The sequence below is a fragment of the Centropristis striata genome, chromosome 23 (assembly GCF_030273125.1).
Source record: "Centropristis striata isolate RG_2023a ecotype Rhode Island chromosome 23, C.striata_1.0, whole genome shotgun sequence".
NCBI lineage: Eukaryota > Metazoa > Chordata > Actinopteri > Perciformes > Serranidae > Centropristis > Centropristis striata.
Window position 1 is genome coordinate 16,078,791 of NC_081539.1, and position 21,632 is coordinate 16,100,422.

Here is a 21,632-nt window from a genome sequence, read left to right on the forward strand (position 1 = left end):
AAATATCAGTGCCTAAACACACCCTCTACATTGAATGAACAAACACTTCATAGACAGGGGAAGATAGAAAATTGTCGTAGCTAATATGTAACTTGCTTTACACCTTGTATTAAAATGTATTTTGTATTATCAGACTGCAATCTGAAAGTGTGTGACAACATGAAAGTACAGGTGAATATGCACCCAAAATGCATTGAGGACCAGTCTGCATACAATTGTGAGCGCAGGCTCGAACATGCAACTTTTAGCCCAGACATGAAGAACATCTCCATGCAGCAACAAGAGAAAAGTAAAAACCAGCAAAAAAAAATGGAATAAGTGCCTTGTGGTTGTACGTCTCAGCCAACCAGCTAAATTAACATCCATGTAATCACTTAATTTTATCTGCTAAGTAATTGCTGTGAATTGTTTTAAAACTAAGTGTATGAATACTTAAATTATGGCTGAAAACTTATGAAAAACTTATATATATGGCCAAAAAACTTTGTGAGGTCACAGTGACTTTATAACTCCAGTTTATCCTGGAGTCCATGTGAATATTTAACCCTCCTGTTATGTTTGTTTCTCAGGAACAGCAACAATGTTCATGGGTCAAGTTCACGGGGCATGTTTAATTATCAAATGTGTCAGAAACCAAAATATCCCCCACAATTTTTTTTATATTTCATCAATAACTCCATTACTAACAATTAAAATCAATATTTAGTGCAATGGTGTTGTTTACCCCTCACAGATCATGGTTCAAGAAGATAATTCAATTGTTTTTCAAAATAAAACTTTTTAATGTACATTTGAAAGACCTGCATATAAAATACATGACATTGTTTTTTTTATTTTACATTTTTTTTTTAATTTTTGTCAAAAAATACTTTCAACTTTTTTTTTTTAGATGTTTTGATTTTTAAATGGGTCAATTTGATCCGCAACTTAACAGGAGGGTTAAGCCAAATTTAAAGAAGAAATTCACTCAAGGCGTTCTGGGGAATGGGACACATGGATGGACGTACGAACAGATTATGAAATTCCTCTGGCCATGGTTGTTGCTGCTGGGGAGCCATTAAAAAAAATGTCTGCCATATTTTCTTGAAACATATACTTTAGCTTTTCTAGTTGTTCTTACACTTCCCTCAACAGTGTCTTTGTGGGATTAATAAGTTAAATAATTGCTACTCCGTCTGAGTCTAAAGCCTGATTTCCACCGGGCGCATTACAGCAGCGTCCCGTCAGCGCTGCGTTCGCCGTTGCAAATAGGTAACACTCTAATCAATGAGAGCATTTCCACCGGGCGCGATGCGTAACGTTACAGCAACGTCTCAGCAGCGTCTCTACGCGAGCATTAGGTAGGACTTCTATTTCTCCGCGAGACGCTGCCAAATCGCGTGAAACTCAACAGAGCAGATCGCACCAGACAGGAAGTCTGACTCAGAATCAGCATAAAACACTTCCGCCCCGTTCAAAATAAAACACAATACGCAGTTCATGCAGCCTAAAACTACTTCACATCAACATTATGTTATGACCGAGGCACCAGATCAGCAATCAATCAATCAAAGGATCTCAGAGGGTCGGAGACACGGACGACAAGAGACTGATTGTTGAAGTGGAACATCATAAAATAATTTATGACATAACATATTGTTTTTATAAGGATAGATGGTCAGATCAACAGATCTTTCACGTCAGAGAAGCAAAGTAAGCTGTTGGTTGTTGTTGTTGTTGTTTACTTTATACACACAGTTTATCCATAGACTGTATTTAGAGTTTAGATTTTATCACAGGATCTCGCGGTCTCCCGTATAGTCAGGATTATCGCGTGATCTCGTGTGTATACGATCGGCTCGATAAGCTGACGTGACGCTGCTGTAACGCGCCCGGTGTGAATTGACGCCGGGCAGAAGATGCAGCAAAACCGCGGTGGAGCCGTGCTGCTGCTGTAACGCGCCTGGTGGAAATCCCCAGTAAGGCTGTTGAAAAGGTGCATGGCTCATTTCACAAAACTATAACCCCAAAGTGACTGATTTATGAGAAAAAAAACTTCAGATAAAGGTGTAGCACTCACCAGTTTGAAAGTGACATTTTTATTGGCTTGAGGCTCATCAACTATTTTCTGCAAATTTGCAGCAACTGGAAAAAAAGACAATATTTCAGCCCAATGAAAACAAACAAAAATGTGTATAAGCTGTTAATGTTCAGAACAAGAGGAAAATGTGAGACGATGTGAGGATATTTTAGTGTGTGGGCTTTTTTTGCCGTCAGGTAACGATTCTAAGGAAAAAAAATGTATTGTGTGCAGCAGCAGAGGAATGTTTTTTAATCACTGACCTATTACTAAGTCCCTCCCGTCCACCAGGCCTGCCGACACCAGCTCCTGGGACACACCATCTGCTGTGTCTGAAATGTCAGAGCATAAAAGACCAACTGTGACAGATGGACAGAAACAGGTCTATTTAAAAAAACAAAAACAAATATTAACAGGGCACAACTGTGGCTTAAACATTTCAACAACACTCCATTTGCAAAAGTCAAAACAGCCAGTTTCTCTTCTGGTGTTGGAGAAAGAATACACTGAGGACTCCTTAAAAAGCAAACAGAGCTGCCTTTCAGCACCTGCTCCTCAGAGCTGATAAATACTGAAATTAGCAGGTTTTGGTTTCCCAGGAACTCAGGCCTCCCTGTGCTCATTTTTTCTGGCAGTAAAGTTTAACAAAGTATAAACTGTCAGTTTCCCTTACTGATTACCAAAATGTCTAATCAGCAGTCAAAGCATCTTTACTTCAGACCACTACTTGGTGACATCAGCAAACAAAGGTTGGGTTTTTAAACAAATACAGAAACTGCACTTACCTCTCCCAGGCATAAATTCAAAGCGGATGTCATTAAGCTCCTTCTTTGAATTTCTGAAGAGATGAAAGAAAGACATACCATGTCAGATGAGTTGGTTGATAACACTGTACCATGTCACCTGCTGGTTTAATGAGTTTTACACGGTTATGAGGAAACTTACCTTAACCTTAATACCAAACTAATGGGAGCCTTGACATCTCCTGAGGCAGCTGGCGCCTGCCAAAATACAGACACACAGATATTTCAGTAAAATTAAAGAATAAAAGACAAAATACTATTTTACAGATAAGATAAGATAAGATAGAACTTTATTAATCCCGAAGGAAATTCTGATTCCAGATTGCTCCAAAGCCTCCAAAGCAATTACAAAAACAAATACAATATAGTAAAAGAAAAGCAATGAACAACATATGTAACACTAACAATATATAATATATTGATACAAATATTAATATAACAATATAAGGAATTTAAGGAGTAAAGTGAGTAAAGTTCAAATGACATGGCAGGATGTAATATGTAGATATATTGCACATGATGGCCACAGGTAGAAAAGACTTCCTGTGGCGTTCTGTGGTGATCTTTGGTAGCCTCAGTCTACGGCTGAGGGTGCTCTTCTAGGAAGAAGGAAGAAGTATCAGGAAAGTCAGACTGACCTGTGTGGGAGCAGCAGCAGCAGCAGCAGGTACGCCTGGTGTAGGTGATGTGGCCTGGGCAGTGGGTTGAGTGTTGGCTGGTGTGGGCTGCAGTGGAACCTGGCCTGCAGCCTGAGGTAGTTCTGCCTGACCTGCGGCCGTTGGCGGGACCGGACTACTTAAAGGCTCTGGAAAAGTCTGGAGAAATGTCATCAAATGGTCATGAATGCAGTGACTTTTGATTTATATGAACTGATACTATATTAAAACGGGGACTTATTATCCTCATTGTCAGGATAATAGAAACATGTTTACATGCTTTAATGTTTTTGTTTTTTTCTCATACTGTCTGTCTGAGTATACCTGTATGCACCCTTTGTATATTTTACCGCCTGTCTCTTTAAGCCCCCCTCCTGAAAAAGCCCTCTGATTTGTCAGTATTTCCGGGTCTTCCGCATCTCTTCTCTCTACATCTCTGCGCCATCATTGCAGCTGGGGAATGACTGTAACAGCACTGTAGCTCCATTTTCTACCTACATATGTATATAGTACAGTTGTGACATCACAATCTCACGGACTCTCACTTTTAACCCATTCAGACCGGATGCAACGTTTGCGTGTATATACCTTTTTTTAAAATTTAATTTAACCTTTATTTAACCAGGGAATATCCCATTGAGATTAAGAACCTCTTTTTCAAGGGAGCCCTTTAAGACCAGGAGAAAAGTATGCACGCAACCAATGAAATTTAACGTGATTTCCTCAAACACACGTGTGGAAAGCAAAAGCTCTACAGAGGCTTAGAAATTTTATGATTCTTCCTATGTTTTTTATGGTGTTGATTAAAGATTGTTTAATCCTAATGAATTGTAGGGCAAAGGGAATTCTCTACATTAAAAGCCAAGGGTTTAGGCTTTTATATGGTTTTTATTTCATGTCTCTATCTGCTTCTGAAATAAATAATTTAGGAAACTTTCTTATTCATTCTTTGCAGTTTTTAAGAAAACTTAAGATGGTGTTTTTTAGGCCTTAATGGGTTTTTAAAAGCACAGTATCTGAATACAGTATTTCACAGTAATATAAACAGTTAAACAGTTCAATTCTGTATATAATTTCTGCCCATAGACTCCCCTGAATCCTACATACTGGCCCTTTAACTCAAGGTCCACTTCCTAAAGAAGATTTTATTTACCAATTTTATGAATTCTATAAAACAGATAATTCAGATTGTTTGCCAGGGTCTTTGCCAGGTACAGCATCCAAATACTAATATGAAGAAAGAACTTTTGAAACTCACCTCCGAATTTTGTGACCCCTCCTTCACTCTTGGTGACTGTCAAACAAACAAAAGAAGATCACACTCAGAGAAGGGTATCACTGCGATGGCGTTAAGCAAAGCAAAACCAGCACGCGTGAATGCAAAGAACACACAGAAAGCAAGAGAGGTAAACAAATTAAAACAGCTCACTCGTTTACTTTCCTCATTTATCAGTCCACTTCGTTAATCCTTTAAGGTGAATGCAGTGATATCCTCAGAATCAAATGCTTACAATATTTATAACTACACTTCACTATCTAGTGCTGATACAGCCGGGTGATATGACAGTATCTAGTTGAAGATTTTGCTATACAGTGTGTAGCCGCACGGACAGCAATCCTTTTATTAAATCTCAGTGAATCAGGCTTCTACAAGCAATAATACTTGTAGAATATTGGATTGACAGGATTTTAGTATAAACTGGGTTATTTAATCTAAAAGATTAGGGAAAAAAGCCATTTCTATTCAAAAACGTGATCTGATTTCTGTTTAACTTACAGTAAATGTACTAAATCACTGTATGTATCATGACATAAAATAACATTCACATAATTTTTTTTAACAAACAGGCGAGGTGTTGGTGATTGAGTTGTAAACGAGTGGAAATACATATTCTAAAATTACACTTTTGTTTTAGATTTGAAAAGCAGAGAAAAAGCATAAGTCAACACAAAATCAGGAGAAAGTCACACGATTATACGGTTAAGCTGTTTATCCGCAAAAAAAGTTTTTAAAAAATGAAGACAAACTGACTTGACTGAGAGGTTGTGGAATCAGCAGTGTAATTCAGATTAAGTGACTGTTCAATTGTGTTAAGTATGTCTGCCTTTTTTTTAAAAATTGTGTTTGTTTTAGTCGTGTGTCAAATGTACTTATATATAAAATTATTAAAAGATAATATGTTATTATATTTAGTCAACCTCATCCTGTTTTATCATTAGTCAAGTTTTAGTTGACTAAAATTCTGAGCATTTAAATCTCATTTTAGTGAAAGACAACCAACTATTTCAGTCTTTTTCTAGTCATCAGATTATATATATATATATATATATATATATATATATATATATATATATATATATATATATATATATATATATATATATATATATATATATATAATAAAAGACTAAATGTAGGTTAAATTTTATTTTATATTTATTTATAAATATATATAAATATATATATATATATATATATATATATATATATATATATATATATATATATATATATATATATATATATATATTTATAAATAAATATAAAATAAAATTTAACCTACATTTAGTCTTTTTTCTAGTCACAGTTAGTGTTTAATGATGTTCGATTGTCGGATTCGACTGTAACACACAGCTGTACAAAGGTATGCAGCCAAGCTCTAGTGTCTAAAAAAATGTTTTCTGGGAAAAAGAGTGATACCTTAGTACAGGGTGGAGAAAAAAACCCCAAAAATATGCATTGCTTGAAATATTCAAAGGAGTTTTGAGGAGCCAGTGAAAGAATTGAAAGTTCAGTTTGCCAACAAGTAGCCAGTAAAGCAGCATCAAAGCAGCAGAGAAATGATAAAATCTGAAGCCCTTTATGGTCATTATTAGTTATCCAATTAAAAATAATTTACAGGGTTGATCAGTAATTTGCCTTGTATTAATTATGTGTGATTTGGTCAGTATAAATAAAAAGGTGATTTGGAAAGAGAAATGGAAATACAGATGGCCTCCAGGAAAGATAACTCTCACTTCTGTGATTAAATAATGCTCCCTCAAAATGACAACATTCCATTTTTCAAATTTTAAGAAATTAATTGTGGAATTGGTTATGCATGTGCCTGTGGACACAAACTCGTTTGTAATCAACCCCTCCCAATGAGACACTAAATATCTCCCTAGAAGAATCGGTCTTGACAAGGTTCAGTAGTCCTGTGATCTACAGGCCAGTTGCATAACATAGCCTGGTAATTACTAGTTGTCTTCTGATGGGTTAGTGTACTGTTACATAATGCTGGAACAAAGTCACAACTATCTGGAGGATAAGAGCTCAGCTGAGTGCCGATTTACTCTGGTAAAATCAAATATCTTATCTACAAAGACCTCTTAAGTGAAAGCTGTTTAACCAGATGAGGAGACTGATAATCTGGATGTTCAAAAATGTAAAGATAAATTTAAGCAGCTGTTCTAATGCATGTCTTCAGCCCTCACTTAAACAACAGAGATTATCTTGTCTCCCTACAAGGTCTTTCCTGCCCTTTTAAAGCTAACGTGCAGAGAGAATCCTTCCTTGTTAGGGGAACGCCATCTGTATTGTGGTGGCAAGTGAACAACCCTGGACGCAGGCAGCTCGAGTGGGTAGGAGAAGCGCACTTGTCGCCTGGTGGCACTAACAGGCTTCACCTGCTGCTCCTTGGCCGTCAGACAGAACATACACACGTACACATCAGTACAGACTCAGTGGAGAGACAAAGGACAGACATGCTGCTGCACAGACATGAGAATGACAATTTAAAACATCATACAGCGATTAAAAGACAAGACATGTAGAGTGTAACAAGAGTTAATGTATCCATGAGAGGGAGAAAGGGGTTATAGGTCCATCTTACCCTTAAGGCAGCAATGGCTGCTCTGCCTTCTTCACTTTCCTCATCAAGCTCGTCATCGCTCCATTCCCACTCGCCGTCCTCCGTTTTATGCAGCCGACCGCTTGACCCTGGTACTCGACGCACCTGAAAACACACATGTGCACAGAAATTAGCTCGTCCTCTGAGTAATGAGCACAACGTGTAGAGTTAGACGTCTTACCCTTTTCGACCTCTCTGTTATTGTGGGCGCCCTCTGAAGTAACCTCTCATGTAAATACTCATGGGTCTGTCACAAAAGAAACAAATGGCTGTCACTCCAACATCCTCTGAATAATCCAAGACTTCTAAAATAAACAGAAACTCAACTGTGATCCATCCAATTGCTTTACTAAGACTAATAGCTGCACTGGCTTCCTGTCAAATATAAAAAATTGATTCGAAATCAGACCTATTAACTATAAAACGCATTTTATTGCTGCTTTAACAATTCCTGCTTGAGTTCCTGCTTTGATTTTAATATGCATTCAAATGATTTCTCATTGGGGTTTTTTGGTTCCCTTTACCCATTCCTGCCGAAATGGTCAGCAATTTTTTTTCTTTCAATGGTGGACAGTAGAGATTATTAACAGGGAATAAAATTCCCTGAAATACACTTACCAACCTATTCTTGTTTCCGGAGTAATATAAGAATGAGAAAACTAGTTATGTTTTTGGCCAGATGTTTCAGTACCGGTCTTTGCAAAATGTGATAATTGCAGAGAAGTCATTAACTCCATTTTTCAATAAAATGCACTGCTATTCCTTTTTGTCCGCCGAGGGTTGCACTGTTCTTATAAGAGTAGCAGACCTTGTGCTATTTTTTTTAATTATAGGGCTGACATGCTTATGTACAGGCTATGTGACACTGTCAACCGTAGGCTACTGTACATTCATGTTCATTCTATGCATACTTTTTGTTGTTGCATTTAATGTTGCTTGAAATATGACTGCAGTAGAAGCTACACCAATTCATAAATAAGCCAATTTATTCTGCTCCTGATGCAGAAAATGTCCAATTTTCTGGTAAATGTCCCTTGTGGGTATTTTATTTTGGAATTCAAATAAATGATTGACCAACACACTGTTTTCCCAAACACACAGTGAAAAACTGATTAACAAATCAATCATCATATGCTTGCTTGATTTAAAAAAAAATAATAATAATTTAAGTCCATTCTGCAGGCTGTTCTAAAACAACCACAAAACCTGCCCTCTGCTGTACACACAGAGTACTGCAGTTCTCGCTGCCGACCACGGCCATGGACCCCAAACCAACCAGGTTGTATTTGGGTGATGTGACGTGCTGAGCCAGCACTCTAGTTGTTTCAGTTGCTAGGGTACTGGGCAACCGGAGGCTGGAGTTAGACTGCTTATCCCTGCTTTTGTTAGAAACGGCTCTGTATGGTCAATAATGAGAGGAATGCTGCAATGGCCTCAGCTTAGGTCAGACACACTGACAAGTTGAGCCAAGTGAGAAGTAGCCTGACTCGCACAAACACCTAAGGGAGAGAAACTTTATAGATTTATTTTCATCTCTTGATGCTTTACTGCCTATTTTTCCAACATTAAACTCTCCTCCAATCACTTCAACACTCCTGGAGCCTAAAAAAACAACCTAAAGTCATTAAGAGCAGCTTAATTTTAAACAGAGGCCATTCAGATCCAATCACTTGTGCAGGCTCAGACTTTTACTCATCAACCAGCCTGACTGGTGTCTGAACACGGCTGATGCTGACTCACTGTGTAATTAATTGAGTCTCAGGCCCAGAGGGAGCTCAAGCACCTACCTTTGCTTTCTGAAAGAATTTATGCTTCAACAACTCAGAGGATGTCGGCCTGAAAAACAGCAGAATGACAATAAATGACTCCTGTTCATTTGGGCTTTTATAATAGACAGAAACAGAAGCAGGGGAGTACAGTTAAAAGGAATTGTGGCCAGGACAATGAAAGCAATCATATGCTTCTTTTCTTAACACGTGTTTAGAGTTGTAAATCAGTTCAACTAACTGCAAATTGGCTGTCCATGACTGCGTGAATCAGTCCTTTTTTGTAATTAGCATGTAATCACTATGCAGCAGATGAAGCAAAAACATCAATGCCTTTGTCTAAACATATCTACTGGAAGATACCATGCAGAGGCATTACAATCAACACCTTTTCTCTGGGTCCTTCTGTAGACACAGGGAGACCATCTTCCTGAAGGATTTGCCGTATTTCTTCACTATCTCCTTGTCTGTGATGCCGGTCTCCAGGGCCGGGGGGTCGTTCTGCAGCGTCAGCATCAAGACCTGACAACACCAGAAACACTTTCACTCAAATACTCAAACGGGCACAGCACTTTGTGATGTCATCATCTGTGTCCACACAACATCAGAGAAATTGACTCTGCGTGTGTTCTGTGTCATTAACTCCACATTTCTAGGTAAGCTAGATTGTACTTACCTTCATTGGTGGGTATTTGTGATAAGGTGCGGCCCCGGTGGCGAGCTCAATGGCTGTGATCCCAAAACTCCAAATATCTGCTTTGAAATCGTAACCCCTCACCTGTGGAAGAAGGATCATATGGCATGTTCGTCTTGTATTGACATGAGAGCAAGAGCTGTCACGGTGAAGGAATTTTGCCTGAGGTGATTTCAAGTGGCTGAACTGTGCAATATATATACAAATACCATGTAGACTGATGCAGCTAATGCAGAACCAGATTTTACAGGCACACGTTCCACCTGGAAACTTATAGTAATACGCCAAGTCTATCTGTGGGTCCACAATATATTATACGTCCTGTTAACAGTCAGTTTATTAAGGTATTCAATTTGTCACTTATACTGTTGTTACATAGCACTGCAAGTATTGCAGTATGGGCGAGTGCTTAGTCATAGAAGAGATGATAGAGGCTACAGGCTTCTGATTTATAAAATACTGTCATGAAGTATTTAAAATGAGTATCTTTAAAACACTATATACATCAGATCAATTATTATTGGTATTTTAAAGAAAAAGGTTGCTTGTTTTTTTCATTGCAAATTAATATTTAATGTCTGTTTTTGCCTGTTAAGATAAAGTTTTGTCTCATTGTGGGATAATTGTTGTCATGGTTACTTCTTGGCCCCGCATTAAAGATGACCGACCTGCTCCATGACCTCTGGGGCCATCCAGCATGGCGTTCCCACAAATGTCTTGCGCACTTTATTTCGAGTGATGTCACCACCTGTGGCTAGAAAGGCACTGACGCCAAAGTCTGAAGAAAAAGGAAAGAGGGAAATAAATTAGACAAACACGCACAAAAGAGCCGAAGCGGTAAGTCAATAAAGGCATTATCAACAAGGTAATTTCCCTCCACTGGAACAGAGTTGCCAGTCTAACCGGGCTAAATGAGGTTGCAGCACAACAACAACAACAACTACTTCTTCACACTTAATTTAGGTCACTAGCAACAGGTGCTGAAAGGTGGCATTGCCTCGTGGCTAAATACCTGCAATTTGCACTGAACCGTCATCCCCGAGGAGAATGTTTCCAGCCTTCAGATCTCTGCAAAAGACAAGACAAGAATTCATACATTAAATAAACACCTCTCTCAAGGAGCTGTCAGAGATGAAGTACTTGAAGTAGTGCCAGTAGATCAAACAGTGAATGGGAACAGTAAAAACATTGACAGTCAGAGTAATGACAGACAGTTATTCATTTTTTAATTTTCTTTAGTTTTACTACCAGTTTATGCATTATTAGGGTCTTTTTTTTTTACTTGATTGCTCACGGATAACTATACATCTTGTTATAAGAAATAGGCTTCAAAGGTTTCATCTCTCTACCACTGTTGGTTTCTATTTTTTTTTATACTTTACTGGCAACACACAGACGGTAGTTAATTTGTTCATCCCTGTTCAGCCTCCCCTGGTGGTGATAAGAGGATTCAGCAGGGACAGCTGTCTGACTACGTGTCTGCCTCCGTGCCACAGAACGAATATTGCCACCTCACCAGCCAAGCAGAGTTGTCATAGCAACAGACTTTGGGCGATAAAGTCGAAGGGTCAAGTGAAAGACGAGGAGAAAAAAAAAAGTAAGGCGGCGGTGTCAGGGAGGACGGCAGTCAACTCTTTCTGCTGTCCAGGCTTTCAGGAAGAGAATGAACATTGTAAGAGAGAATAATTGGAGAAAGACTTCTGACAGGACAAAGAACGCCGAAGTAGTTCAACCATGGAACACCACCTTCAACAAATTCCAAAAGATTTCATTTGCATGTATTACTTTGAGACAAATCTTGCTCTGACAGGCAGATGAATGATTCAAAAGACTTGCAGGCTCAACAGTGCAGCAGTTCATCTTGCTGCCAGATGGGGGCAGTGGAGTAAAAAGGCTTGCCGCTTTAGCTGAAAGATAAATGCTGTTGGATCCCTGCAGCAAACAAATTGGTCTCAATGAAATGTAAAAATAGACAGGTCTTTGAGTACTGGTTTGGAGATGAGATATGACTCAGCTTCCAGGAAACAAAGGCTCACTTTACCACTTTATTGGTCATATAATTTAATCCATATAGACCATTAAAACATGGCAAATATCAGCTACACTGGGGGGCAAATGCTGCAGAGATAATTGTAATGGTTCGAAAGATTCTTGAGCTTGAATAATGTTGAGCTTATAACTAAAAATACATGCTGAACTTTCCTCTGGACCACTATAAAATCTATTATCTGGGTTCCTTTAAGTTGCTGTTGCAGCAAAGAAGTGGAGGAGGTGAAGTTTTCAGTTTGGCTTAATCACCCCTCCTCCTGTAGCTACAAGAAGTACAATCTTTACAAGCAGCCCACTCAAGACACACAATGTGCTGAAGGGATTCAAGAGTTTGCAGGACGCAGTTCAGATCTTTGTTCACATACAGCTGAATACATGAGTGTAGAGGCCTCTTTTGCTAAGAGTGCTCCAGATGAGTACAACCGATCTGGTAGCGACAGGGGCAGGGAGTGGCAACGGAGGGAGGAATGCAGCATATGTGACATATTAGGACCACTGGCTGTGAGCAAAACACAGGGATTCCCACTAGAGGACGACGTGACTGCTGGGATGACAAAGCTATCCAGAAGAAGACTGGAATACTTCACAGGGCAGGGTGTCAGCTGGCTGTATCAGTACCTTCTCAAAACTGAGTGTTTTTAGAAATCATCTCAGGCAGAAAGAGCTGTGTGTGCACTACACGGGCAAAACTTTGATGTGCATTTCTGTCTAGACGAGTTCAATTATGTAACTGTCACACTGGGGATGATGCAGCGGAGGGTGGATGAAAAATGGACATGACAGCCTTTGCTCGTGGCTTTGAAAGACCACCATTAGAAATGTTTGATGCCGTACAGACGTCTGTGCTCCGCGGCTGTCTGGCTTGTCCCACTGTCACTTTTTTGACATAGCTAGGTGACATCAGGTCAAAGTATCTTCCAGTTTCTTGCACTTGCTACTTTTGCTTAAAAGAACATGCTCATCCTCTACGTTGGGTGCATAGGACGGGGATAAATTACATCTGGTAATTTGAGAGGTTTCTTTTTAAGGATTAGAGGGGAGGTGCGGTGTTGACCACCTGAGGCTGAAAGGCAAGTCTGAGAGTATCCCAAAATACTTTTCCTGGTTTACACAACCACTGTCCCACTCTCACTGGGTCCAGTCAGGGCCTCTAGCGCTTGTGGTACAGGCTTTAGCTCGGGCTAATAATGAACTGTATTTAATGAGGTATTGTGGGTTCAGTCCAGGTCAATTAACTGTGGCCATGTCACAAGACCTGACGACTTATCATCTTACTTCTTACATTTGTTCAAAGACTAAACTCGAGTCACTAATGTCATGGCAAGAAACCCAATAGTTGTTGAGACATTTCACATAAAACTGAAGGTCTGAACCGAAATATGATGAAGCTTGACATTTGAATTCTAAATTAACATTCAATTGGACAAATATCAGCTTTCTGCAATTGGCTGAATACATTGTTCGTAGTTCGGTGAAAGAGAGAAACTTAAATTCTAAAGTTGTCAAGTTGTATTTTTCTGATTAATTAGGAAAAATGGGTGTAAGAATATTTTCTTTCTCGACCTTTTGAGAGTTTATACCAAAATACCTTTCCTGGTTTACACAACCACTGTCCCATTCTCACTGGGTCCAGTCAGGACCTCTAGCTCTTGTGATACAGGCTTTAGCTCCGCTAATAATGAACTGTATTTTAATGTGTATAACAATAGATAACATAGACAATAAGAGTCACAAATGTCGTGGTAAGAAATAGTTGTTGAGACATTTCACCCAAAACTGTAGGGCTGAACCGGAATATTTTGATGCGCTGAAGTTCATTTAAAATGTTGACATCTGAATTCTTAATCAACATTCGATGAATATCAGCTTTCTGTAATTGGCGGTGTGTTGTTGGTAGTTAGTGAAAGAGAGAAACTTAAATTCTGAAGTTGTCAAGTGGTATTTTTCTGTTTAATTGGGAAAATGGGTGTTTCTTTCTTGACATTTTGAGGTTATTTGCACTACTAAGTTCTACAACTCACCACTTGAACACATCGCCCAGCTGAAACCATGGCAGACACGTCATAAAATATGACAACAGAAAAAGTCAGGGGATAACAAGGACTCATCTTCTGGGAACTAAATTTTTTTCATTGTGCCAATCCATCTAACAGACATTGAAATATCTCATTAGATGAGATAGATGAGTCATGGGATCACTGAAGTCATTAGCATTTATCCTCAGGCCACCTTGGAGATTTGTCCCAAATTACATGGCATGGCCAAAGTGGTGGACCAACCACTGGTGTGGTGAATAATCAGTAATCAGGACATTTTTAAAGTCATTAAATTAATGAATGAGTGGGCAGCTTTTTGTGCTCAAAGAGTTTTCTTTCACCTACTATGTCAGGATGAGTTTTATGTGAATAAAGAGCTTAAAGCTATTAATCAGAATCATTTAAATGCCCGACTGTCCTCAGAGTTTACTGAATTAAAGACGTGAATTACTCACCATCTGCGTAGGTCTCTATGACATAATCAGCTTGTTCAGATTTACAAATCAAAGCTAATGTCTAAAAAACATTGTTCATATTACTTTAAGTGGGTTTAAGTGGGTTTTTCATTGAATAAGCTCCTTTCTGATGATAAAAAAAAAGAACAAAAAGAAAAACAAGCTGTGTCATTCACAAAGGGTGATCAAGGTGATCTTATTGCATCCATTCTGCACTCATTCAAGAATCATGGAGGCTTTGGTTCACTGCAGCAGATTGTAATGCTCTGAGAAAAAGGCTGCAGAGTGCAGACAGTCATTAACATTCACAAGAGAGGAAGAAGAGGAGGAGGAGGAGGAGGAGGGAGGAGGTGGTGACACAATGCACCATGCAAGTTCAAAGAAATACTGTAGCGGAGGGGAAAAAGCCAACTTGCTGTTAAAGTCCCAACTCCTACCGGAGATCTAGCCATATCTTACAACCGTAGGCAGGATTAAGCCAGAAGAATATATGACATTTTATGCTTATTCCTCTGCATAAAAGCCTTTCAAAAATGTTTCCAGAAACTCAAAAAGGTGCCATCAAAGAATATTGAAAAATTAACAAGATATGTGTGGTCTTCTTCATATTTATGACCTGCTGAAATGATAGCCAGGCAGTAGCCAGGTGGGAACAGCCACTGTATGAAACTGTCAAGAAGATTGATCACTCTCATCTGGCAGCTCCCGCACCTTGCAGCTCCACTGGGTCACCTCTTGTGACATCACATCCTGGTGCCAGGCTCACAGTGCCCCTAACAGGGTTGTAAAAGAGGGTTTATGACTGAGACGCCTCCCCGCTTTTCACTGTGCCCTTCTCTTGACCACAAAATATCTTCCCTTTGTTTCTCCAAGTTGACTGCTCTCTCCATACTGCTGAATTTCACCCTCATCTGTTTTTCCAAATAAACTTGTAGTTCTTATTTTCTCAATTTTGCTTTAATCTATAGCAAGAGACTCACCCAGATGCTCCCAGAGGCGGCATAACTACAGCCATTACCTGATCATTACTAAACCACATACAGAGTAATTTGCCAGGCAGAGCTCTCCCAAAAGACATGTGGGGTTTCAGAGATGACTAAGGCAAAGAGCTCCCCACAACAGGGCTTTCCAATAATTAAGGCTGATTATCTGAGATTAAACAGACAAAATCTAGATCGTTCTTCTCATCGTGTGCATGGTGTCTATCTGCTGCTCAAGTTAGAATACAAGTGCCACCTTTGAATCACCAACTTTCCGAGCTGCTGTGAATGTGGAGGTGGAGCAGTTCTCCGTCTTGTGGTAAATGTCTCTGGTTGAGGCTACAGCCCGGGCCGCAAGACTCTAATTGCTTTTTCGGCGATCTTGGGCTGGATGGAACATATCATGTGACACTTTCTCTCCCTCCTAGTCGAGCCTCGACCCCTCTGACTCCCTCCGTCACCCCTTGCCCCCTGGGACTCCGACTCATATGATCCAGCTTACACAGGAGGAACGCGCACGGACATATGCGCACGTTCACATCAGCAGACAGCGATCAACTGACCGTGGCCTCTTCGCTCTCAGCATGTCAATGATTTTCAGTGCTGGGGGATTACCTTACAATCTCTTTCACATGTCACACCTCAGAGTCCGGGGTGGACAGAAGTGATAAATGAATGATCTATAAATGATTCTCTAATGTCTCCCTCGACAGGGCAGGGTTGAAGGTAGCTTTTACTCGGGGTAAAAACCCATTTCCGTCTCTCTGGCACTGACCAATAACCCTGTCACATTATGCTGAAAGTGGATACTTAAATGCTGCAGCAGAGGTATACCGCAGTGGATTTTCTTTTTAATTAACACAGTAATTTAAACTGTGTAATTCCATACATCTCCCTACCTATAGTTGCTCTAGGATGCAGCATTTTTTTAATTAACAGGTGATTGAGTTGATGCTTCATCTACACGTCCCTTCTCCAAGCTCATGGTCAAAGTCTTCAATCAAGGCTCCGTTTCTCATTGACATGCTACTCTGAAAGCAGCCGAGCACTTTACCAAGCCGAAAAAAAGCCATGCATTATTTACACGTGTAGCCTTTCCCGGGCTTTATGTGTGCCAGTGGGAGAAAAGAAGAGACGTAAGAAGAAGTGAGTAATGAATATTAAATACAGAAGAGGCGGGACGATGACTTGTACAGCCAGTGTGTCGACTGGGTTCACTGTAACAGCTTGAGTGCAGGGACTTAGCCAGGTCTTGAACTGGCTTAAAAGAAAGAAAGCTTTCGGGATCACATTTCCTGTGGCATGCAAATCTGCCATTCACACATTCCACTTATGCATATTCATAGTGTAACTCTTAAAGATTATCAGCCCGGAAGTCGTAGTCTACTTATAGATTTATTGCAGAAACTTAATAGTGAAGGCTTGTGTCATTTGTACAGCTTTAAAATGAATAGTTGAGATAGAAAGTGACTTTTTTCCCTATGTAATACTTTAGTGGTAAGTTATGGAAAGCAATTTAAGTCAATATTTAAATAAATAAATAAGCTTATAATATAAATAGGGCTAAAAAAAAAAATCTTAAAATAAATGGGGATAAAGGCAATAAATATATAAATGAGTAAAAAAAAAAAACACAGGGTTTTATTTAGAAAAATAAAATATTGTCATTTGAATATTGTAAATGGCAATTAAAAAAAAAGAAATAAAGAATGAATATGGCGTAAGAACATAAAAGTCCCTTGAAAGAAGTTAATACGGAAACAAATAAATGTAGTATAAATGTAGTATTTTTTAAAAACATAATCTATTAAATGTTTATTTATGCATGTATTTATTTAACTATGTTAACATTTATAATTAAATGTATTTATACATTTATAATTAAATGTATTTATACATTTATTGCCTCATCTATTTATTTAATGGGCATATTTATTTATTCATTAAATTTGTTTAAATATGAATTACATTTATTCCATAGTAAGCCATAAACACATCATAACTGCTTCCTCTTCTGGAATCCCCATCAGGGAAGTTTACCGCATCATCTCTGTACAAATTCCACTAACAACCCTGACCTTTAGAAGTGAAAGTGACTGTCTTAAAATGCCATTTTCTTTGGTACAGTCAGCTGTCTCGAGGAATACCAAACGCTTCAATAAGTTGTACTTTGCATTTAAGCACACACTAAGATGCACGCAGTTATTTGCACAGGTTGCCAGGGATATCACTTCCTTTTTTTTACTATGTCAGAGAAAATATGTGACAAGAAAACTGAAACATTAAAAGACTTTAAAGGCAATAGCTATAGCACAATGATGAGAAGCACAAAATGATACATTCATAAGTCAATATATACAAGCAACCAGTTATACTCAAAAGTACATTAATAAAACCAATAAGAGTTGATATTAGCAAAGTTCATAAGTAAAAATGCCTCTAATCCCCCTTTTTTTTCTCTTTTCATGAAAAATGAAGTATTAATGAAATCTGTATCTTATTATGGTAGCTGTAAAAAAATTTGAACAGAAATGCATCACATTTTGTGTGGGAGCCTCAGTGCTCAGGATAAATACAGATATAGGATATATAAAGCCTTGGGTACATAAAATGCATTGCTTTTTAATGATTTTGCTCACAAAAAAAGTGTTCACACAAACACAAATGGACACAGACTTCCCTATAATAACATAATGTCCCTTATAGTCAAGGTGGGGCACATAATATTAGTAGACGGTTTTTAAGAGAAAGTTTCTGCTCTATAAACCATCAAGGTGAATTCTGATAAAGCCTCTGTGCTGAGTGGTGATAGAAAGTCCTGTGTCAGTTTTATTGCCGTAGCAGAGGGCAGGGCTGTGAATCTTGTTACCTGTGGATCTGTCCATTCTTGTGTAGGTACTCCAGACCTTCCAGCACATCTTTCAACACCGTGGCTATGCTGGCCTCATCCAGGACGCCCGTCTTGTGTTCACCTCGCGAGATGATATGCTTGATCACATCTAGCACGGAGCCTGGGTAATAACAAGACAGTAGAAGAATTATGACATGCATCATTTTTCCATGTTGAAAACTACATTTGTCAACATCAATGACAGAGAGAAATGAAAACTATCCAGCAGTCGACCTCTTTAAAAATTACGAGGTAAATAAAACATCTTGTTTCTGACATGTAACCCCATTAATGAGAAAGTCACCTCAGGCTAGCCTACTCTAAACTTAAATGCATTTATGAAAACACATACTTCCTGGTGGATTGGCAGACATTCAGTCAAGATGATTCATGTATGAGCTTATATTGTTTGGATAAATTAGATTGTGGGTACACAAAGACCTTTTTTTCCAGATCCATTAATACAGATTTTATTGAAGGAAAAAACAAATGATTTAAGTACGTTAAGACAAAGTCCTTTAACCATAAACATAACCATGACCTTTTAATTTGACCATGGCAAAACAAACCAATGAGGGAGAGAGAGAAATCGGAAAATGTATTACTATGCACTCTTTAAAGGGTAAATCTACTGTTTAAGAAATTATGACATTTAAGTCAGTATCTACAAACACAGACAATTGTCTAAGTGACTGAACAACAAGCCTCAAATATATCCTGTCATTAGGATGGATTTTCTGGAATTGGTCCATTGCCTTTAAATTTGATTGACTTTTTAGGCTCACAGGATTTTTGTTTGAGTTTTTTCAGGTAATAGCTGGTAATAACAAAATGTTCTGAGTAAAAAAAAAAGCTGGCTGCTCTCAATAAAGTAGTTCCTAATAGTCATTTAATCTAATATTTAACACTATAAATAAAATCCCTAAAATATATAAAATAGCATTTTAGCCATTTTTTTTTAGGATTTTATTATTAATTTTTATGGAATTCGCACCGACTGGTGAGCATGTTTTCTAATTTCATTGTACTGGTGACAGTGACAAATCTATTTATGTATCTATCCATCTAGATTAGTCAACAAATCCAAACTATAAATCTTCCTTCCAAAATTTGCCATTTCATTTAAGTTTAATTTATTTTGACAAACTGTATGTCATTGTCAATCAATATGTGCTGTATGTGAATCTGAGTGTGTGCTTGTGTGGGTGCGTGTCTATGTGCGTGTGTGTGTACATACAGATGTGTATGTGGGGATGGGAGGGGTGGGTTTTGTCATTTTTATTGTCTGTTTTTACTCTTATTTTTTTGTAAAGCACTTTGTGTTACATTTCTATGTATGAAAGTACTATATAAATAAAGTTTGATTTGATTTGTATAATGCAGCACAAAATAAATCAATAAACTCAGGAGTGGCTTGTCACTGAAATGACAATAGCTGGTCCACCTTAAATGTCAGTCCACCTTAAGTGAGCCTGGGCCTTGCCACAGCGCTAGTTCTGGTTAGCTTGCTGAACAAGAGCCTGTTGCTGAGCTGTGGCTGGTGGGTGTGTGGGCTGAAGTTGTCGCTAATTTCAGAGCTTACCCCCTTCACTTTAACCAGCAGTAGGCAGCAAGACAGCTGCTGGGGTCTTGAGGATGTTGTAGCATTTAATCTAGGACTGCACAATATTGTTTCAGCATAGACACTGCAATGTGTGCATGAGACGTGCAATGTCAAGTAAGCGAAATTAACTCACACCTCATGCTACAACGTTTTTGTTGCTTGGTAAAAGAGGAAAACGCACGTTTCTCATCCTCTATGACTAATTCAGTGACTGTTCTCTACAGTCTAGCGAGGCTTGGCACATGATATTTTTACATGAATTCTATTTCCGGGGTAAATGTGGCTTTAATGCCTTTCTGATCGTCCAGAGATCTGCATTGAAGATAAGCATGCATGTTATCATTTGAGGTTGAGAGTTCAAACGTTTCTTTGTCTCTTCAGTTGCCCCGGCTGAATAGAGGACTGGTGTAGCTCTGCTCACTGACCCGGGGAGGTCACCATGTCTCCCTCAACCTGCCTCCTGCTGGATAAAAGGAGCGCTCTGGATGAAAAGTCAGACGGCTGTCACTGTATGATCTCCTTTGTGCCACACTTTCCACAGAATAAAGAACATCTCTCTGAAAAGAGGTTTCGGTATTTGCATTCGGTATGACAGAAAATTGGGCGACACTGGTGAATGGGGACAAAGCAGAGAAGCAAAGAGAATGCCACTTGCCTGTCAAGCTGCATTGTGCTGCAGTGATACACAAACACACACACTGCCAGACTGTCTGTCCCTCCATCACACACCCTCAGCCACACACACAGAGCAGCCCTTGCAAACAAAGACTGGAAATGGCCTTTTCAAGGTCCTGAAAGACTTTCCATGATACAATTCCAGGATTAAATCGATTGGGTTTTTAGCGACGGTGCCAGGCTTGGGGTGTGAAAATATCTATTTGCTCAATTAATTCAGGATGTCCTCGTCTGCAGCACTCGGTCGAGCTCTGCATTACCCAGAGGAGCCGACGATGACGGGCCACCTGAGACTAGACAGTGTTATTGCAGAGAGTCTTAGACACAGCGGCACACAGAGGCAGAGTGAGAATCGAGAGAGAAGGAGAGAGAGAGAGAGACGGTGGGTTCATCGGGTTCTTCGTGCAGTGACAGCGTACAGGAGAAAATGTGATTCAGCACTGAGGAAAAGAGACCCACTGAAAGAGAAGACGGATGACGAAAGGCAGGAAAAGCAGCCTAGATGTGTGTCTGAGTGTACGAGATATAGTGTATATGTGAGTGAATTGGCAAGAAGCGAGAGGAGAGTGTAAGAAGAGTGCAGCCTCGTGTCTCTGATGTGACAGCTCTTTGAAGCTCATTGAGAAAAGGCAGTCTGTTTGACGTTTTTTTCCTCCTCTGTTCTCCACACACGGTTCCCTCCTCTCTCAATGCTTCTATGCTCAGTCTGATGTTCATCCTCTTGTCAGAACCAGTGGGGAGGAGGAGAGGAAATGACAAGAAGTGACAGGTGACAATGGAAAAGGTGCTGAGGGAAGGAGAATAAGTGAAAAGAGTCACTTCCAAGTGAAGGGGAGATGGAGTCCTAATGAGCCAACAAATTAAGGTTTCATTACATGAGAAAGTGAAGAAGAGGCTAATGTGGGGGAACTTGTCCTTGCTCACTCAGCTGGATATAAGTTACTGCTCTGCTTTAGCTATACAGTATTAAAGGAGAAGATGGACAATTTGGGAAATGCACTTATTTGCTTTCTTGCAAAGAGTCAGATGAGGAGACTCCAATGTCCAGTAATTGCTAGTTTTTAAATCTGAAA

The 21,632-nt window shown here is 39.1% G+C and overlaps 1 protein-coding gene across 1 annotated transcript in view; it reads right to left on the minus strand.

Moving 5' to 3' along the window:
• Positions 1–21,632, minus strand: part of oxsr1b (oxidative stress responsive kinase 1b) — a 47,621-nt gene that overhangs the window by 3,447 nt on the left and 22,542 nt on the right. The window contains exons 5-19 of the mRNA XM_059326831.1: positions 18,261–18,402; positions 10,884–10,939; positions 10,540–10,649; positions 9,854–9,955; positions 9,566–9,699; positions 9,199–9,247; positions 7,593–7,658; positions 7,394–7,516; positions 7,119–7,190; positions 4,777–4,812; positions 3,501–3,677; positions 3,005–3,060; positions 2,845–2,897; positions 2,323–2,391; positions 2,060–2,124 (exon numbers count right to left, since the gene is read on the minus strand). Coding sequence (XP_059182814.1) covers positions 2,060–2,124; positions 2,323–2,391; positions 2,845–2,897; positions 3,005–3,060; positions 3,501–3,677; positions 4,777–4,812; positions 7,119–7,190; positions 7,394–7,516; positions 7,593–7,658; positions 9,199–9,247; positions 9,566–9,699; positions 9,854–9,955; positions 10,540–10,649; positions 10,884–10,939; positions 18,261–18,402 — 1,310 coding nt within the window. The remainder of the gene's footprint in view (positions 1–2,059; positions 2,125–2,322; positions 2,392–2,844; positions 2,898–3,004; positions 3,061–3,500; positions 3,678–4,776; positions 4,813–7,118; positions 7,191–7,393; positions 7,517–7,592; positions 7,659–9,198; positions 9,248–9,565; positions 9,700–9,853; positions 9,956–10,539; positions 10,650–10,883; positions 10,940–18,260; positions 18,403–21,632) is intronic.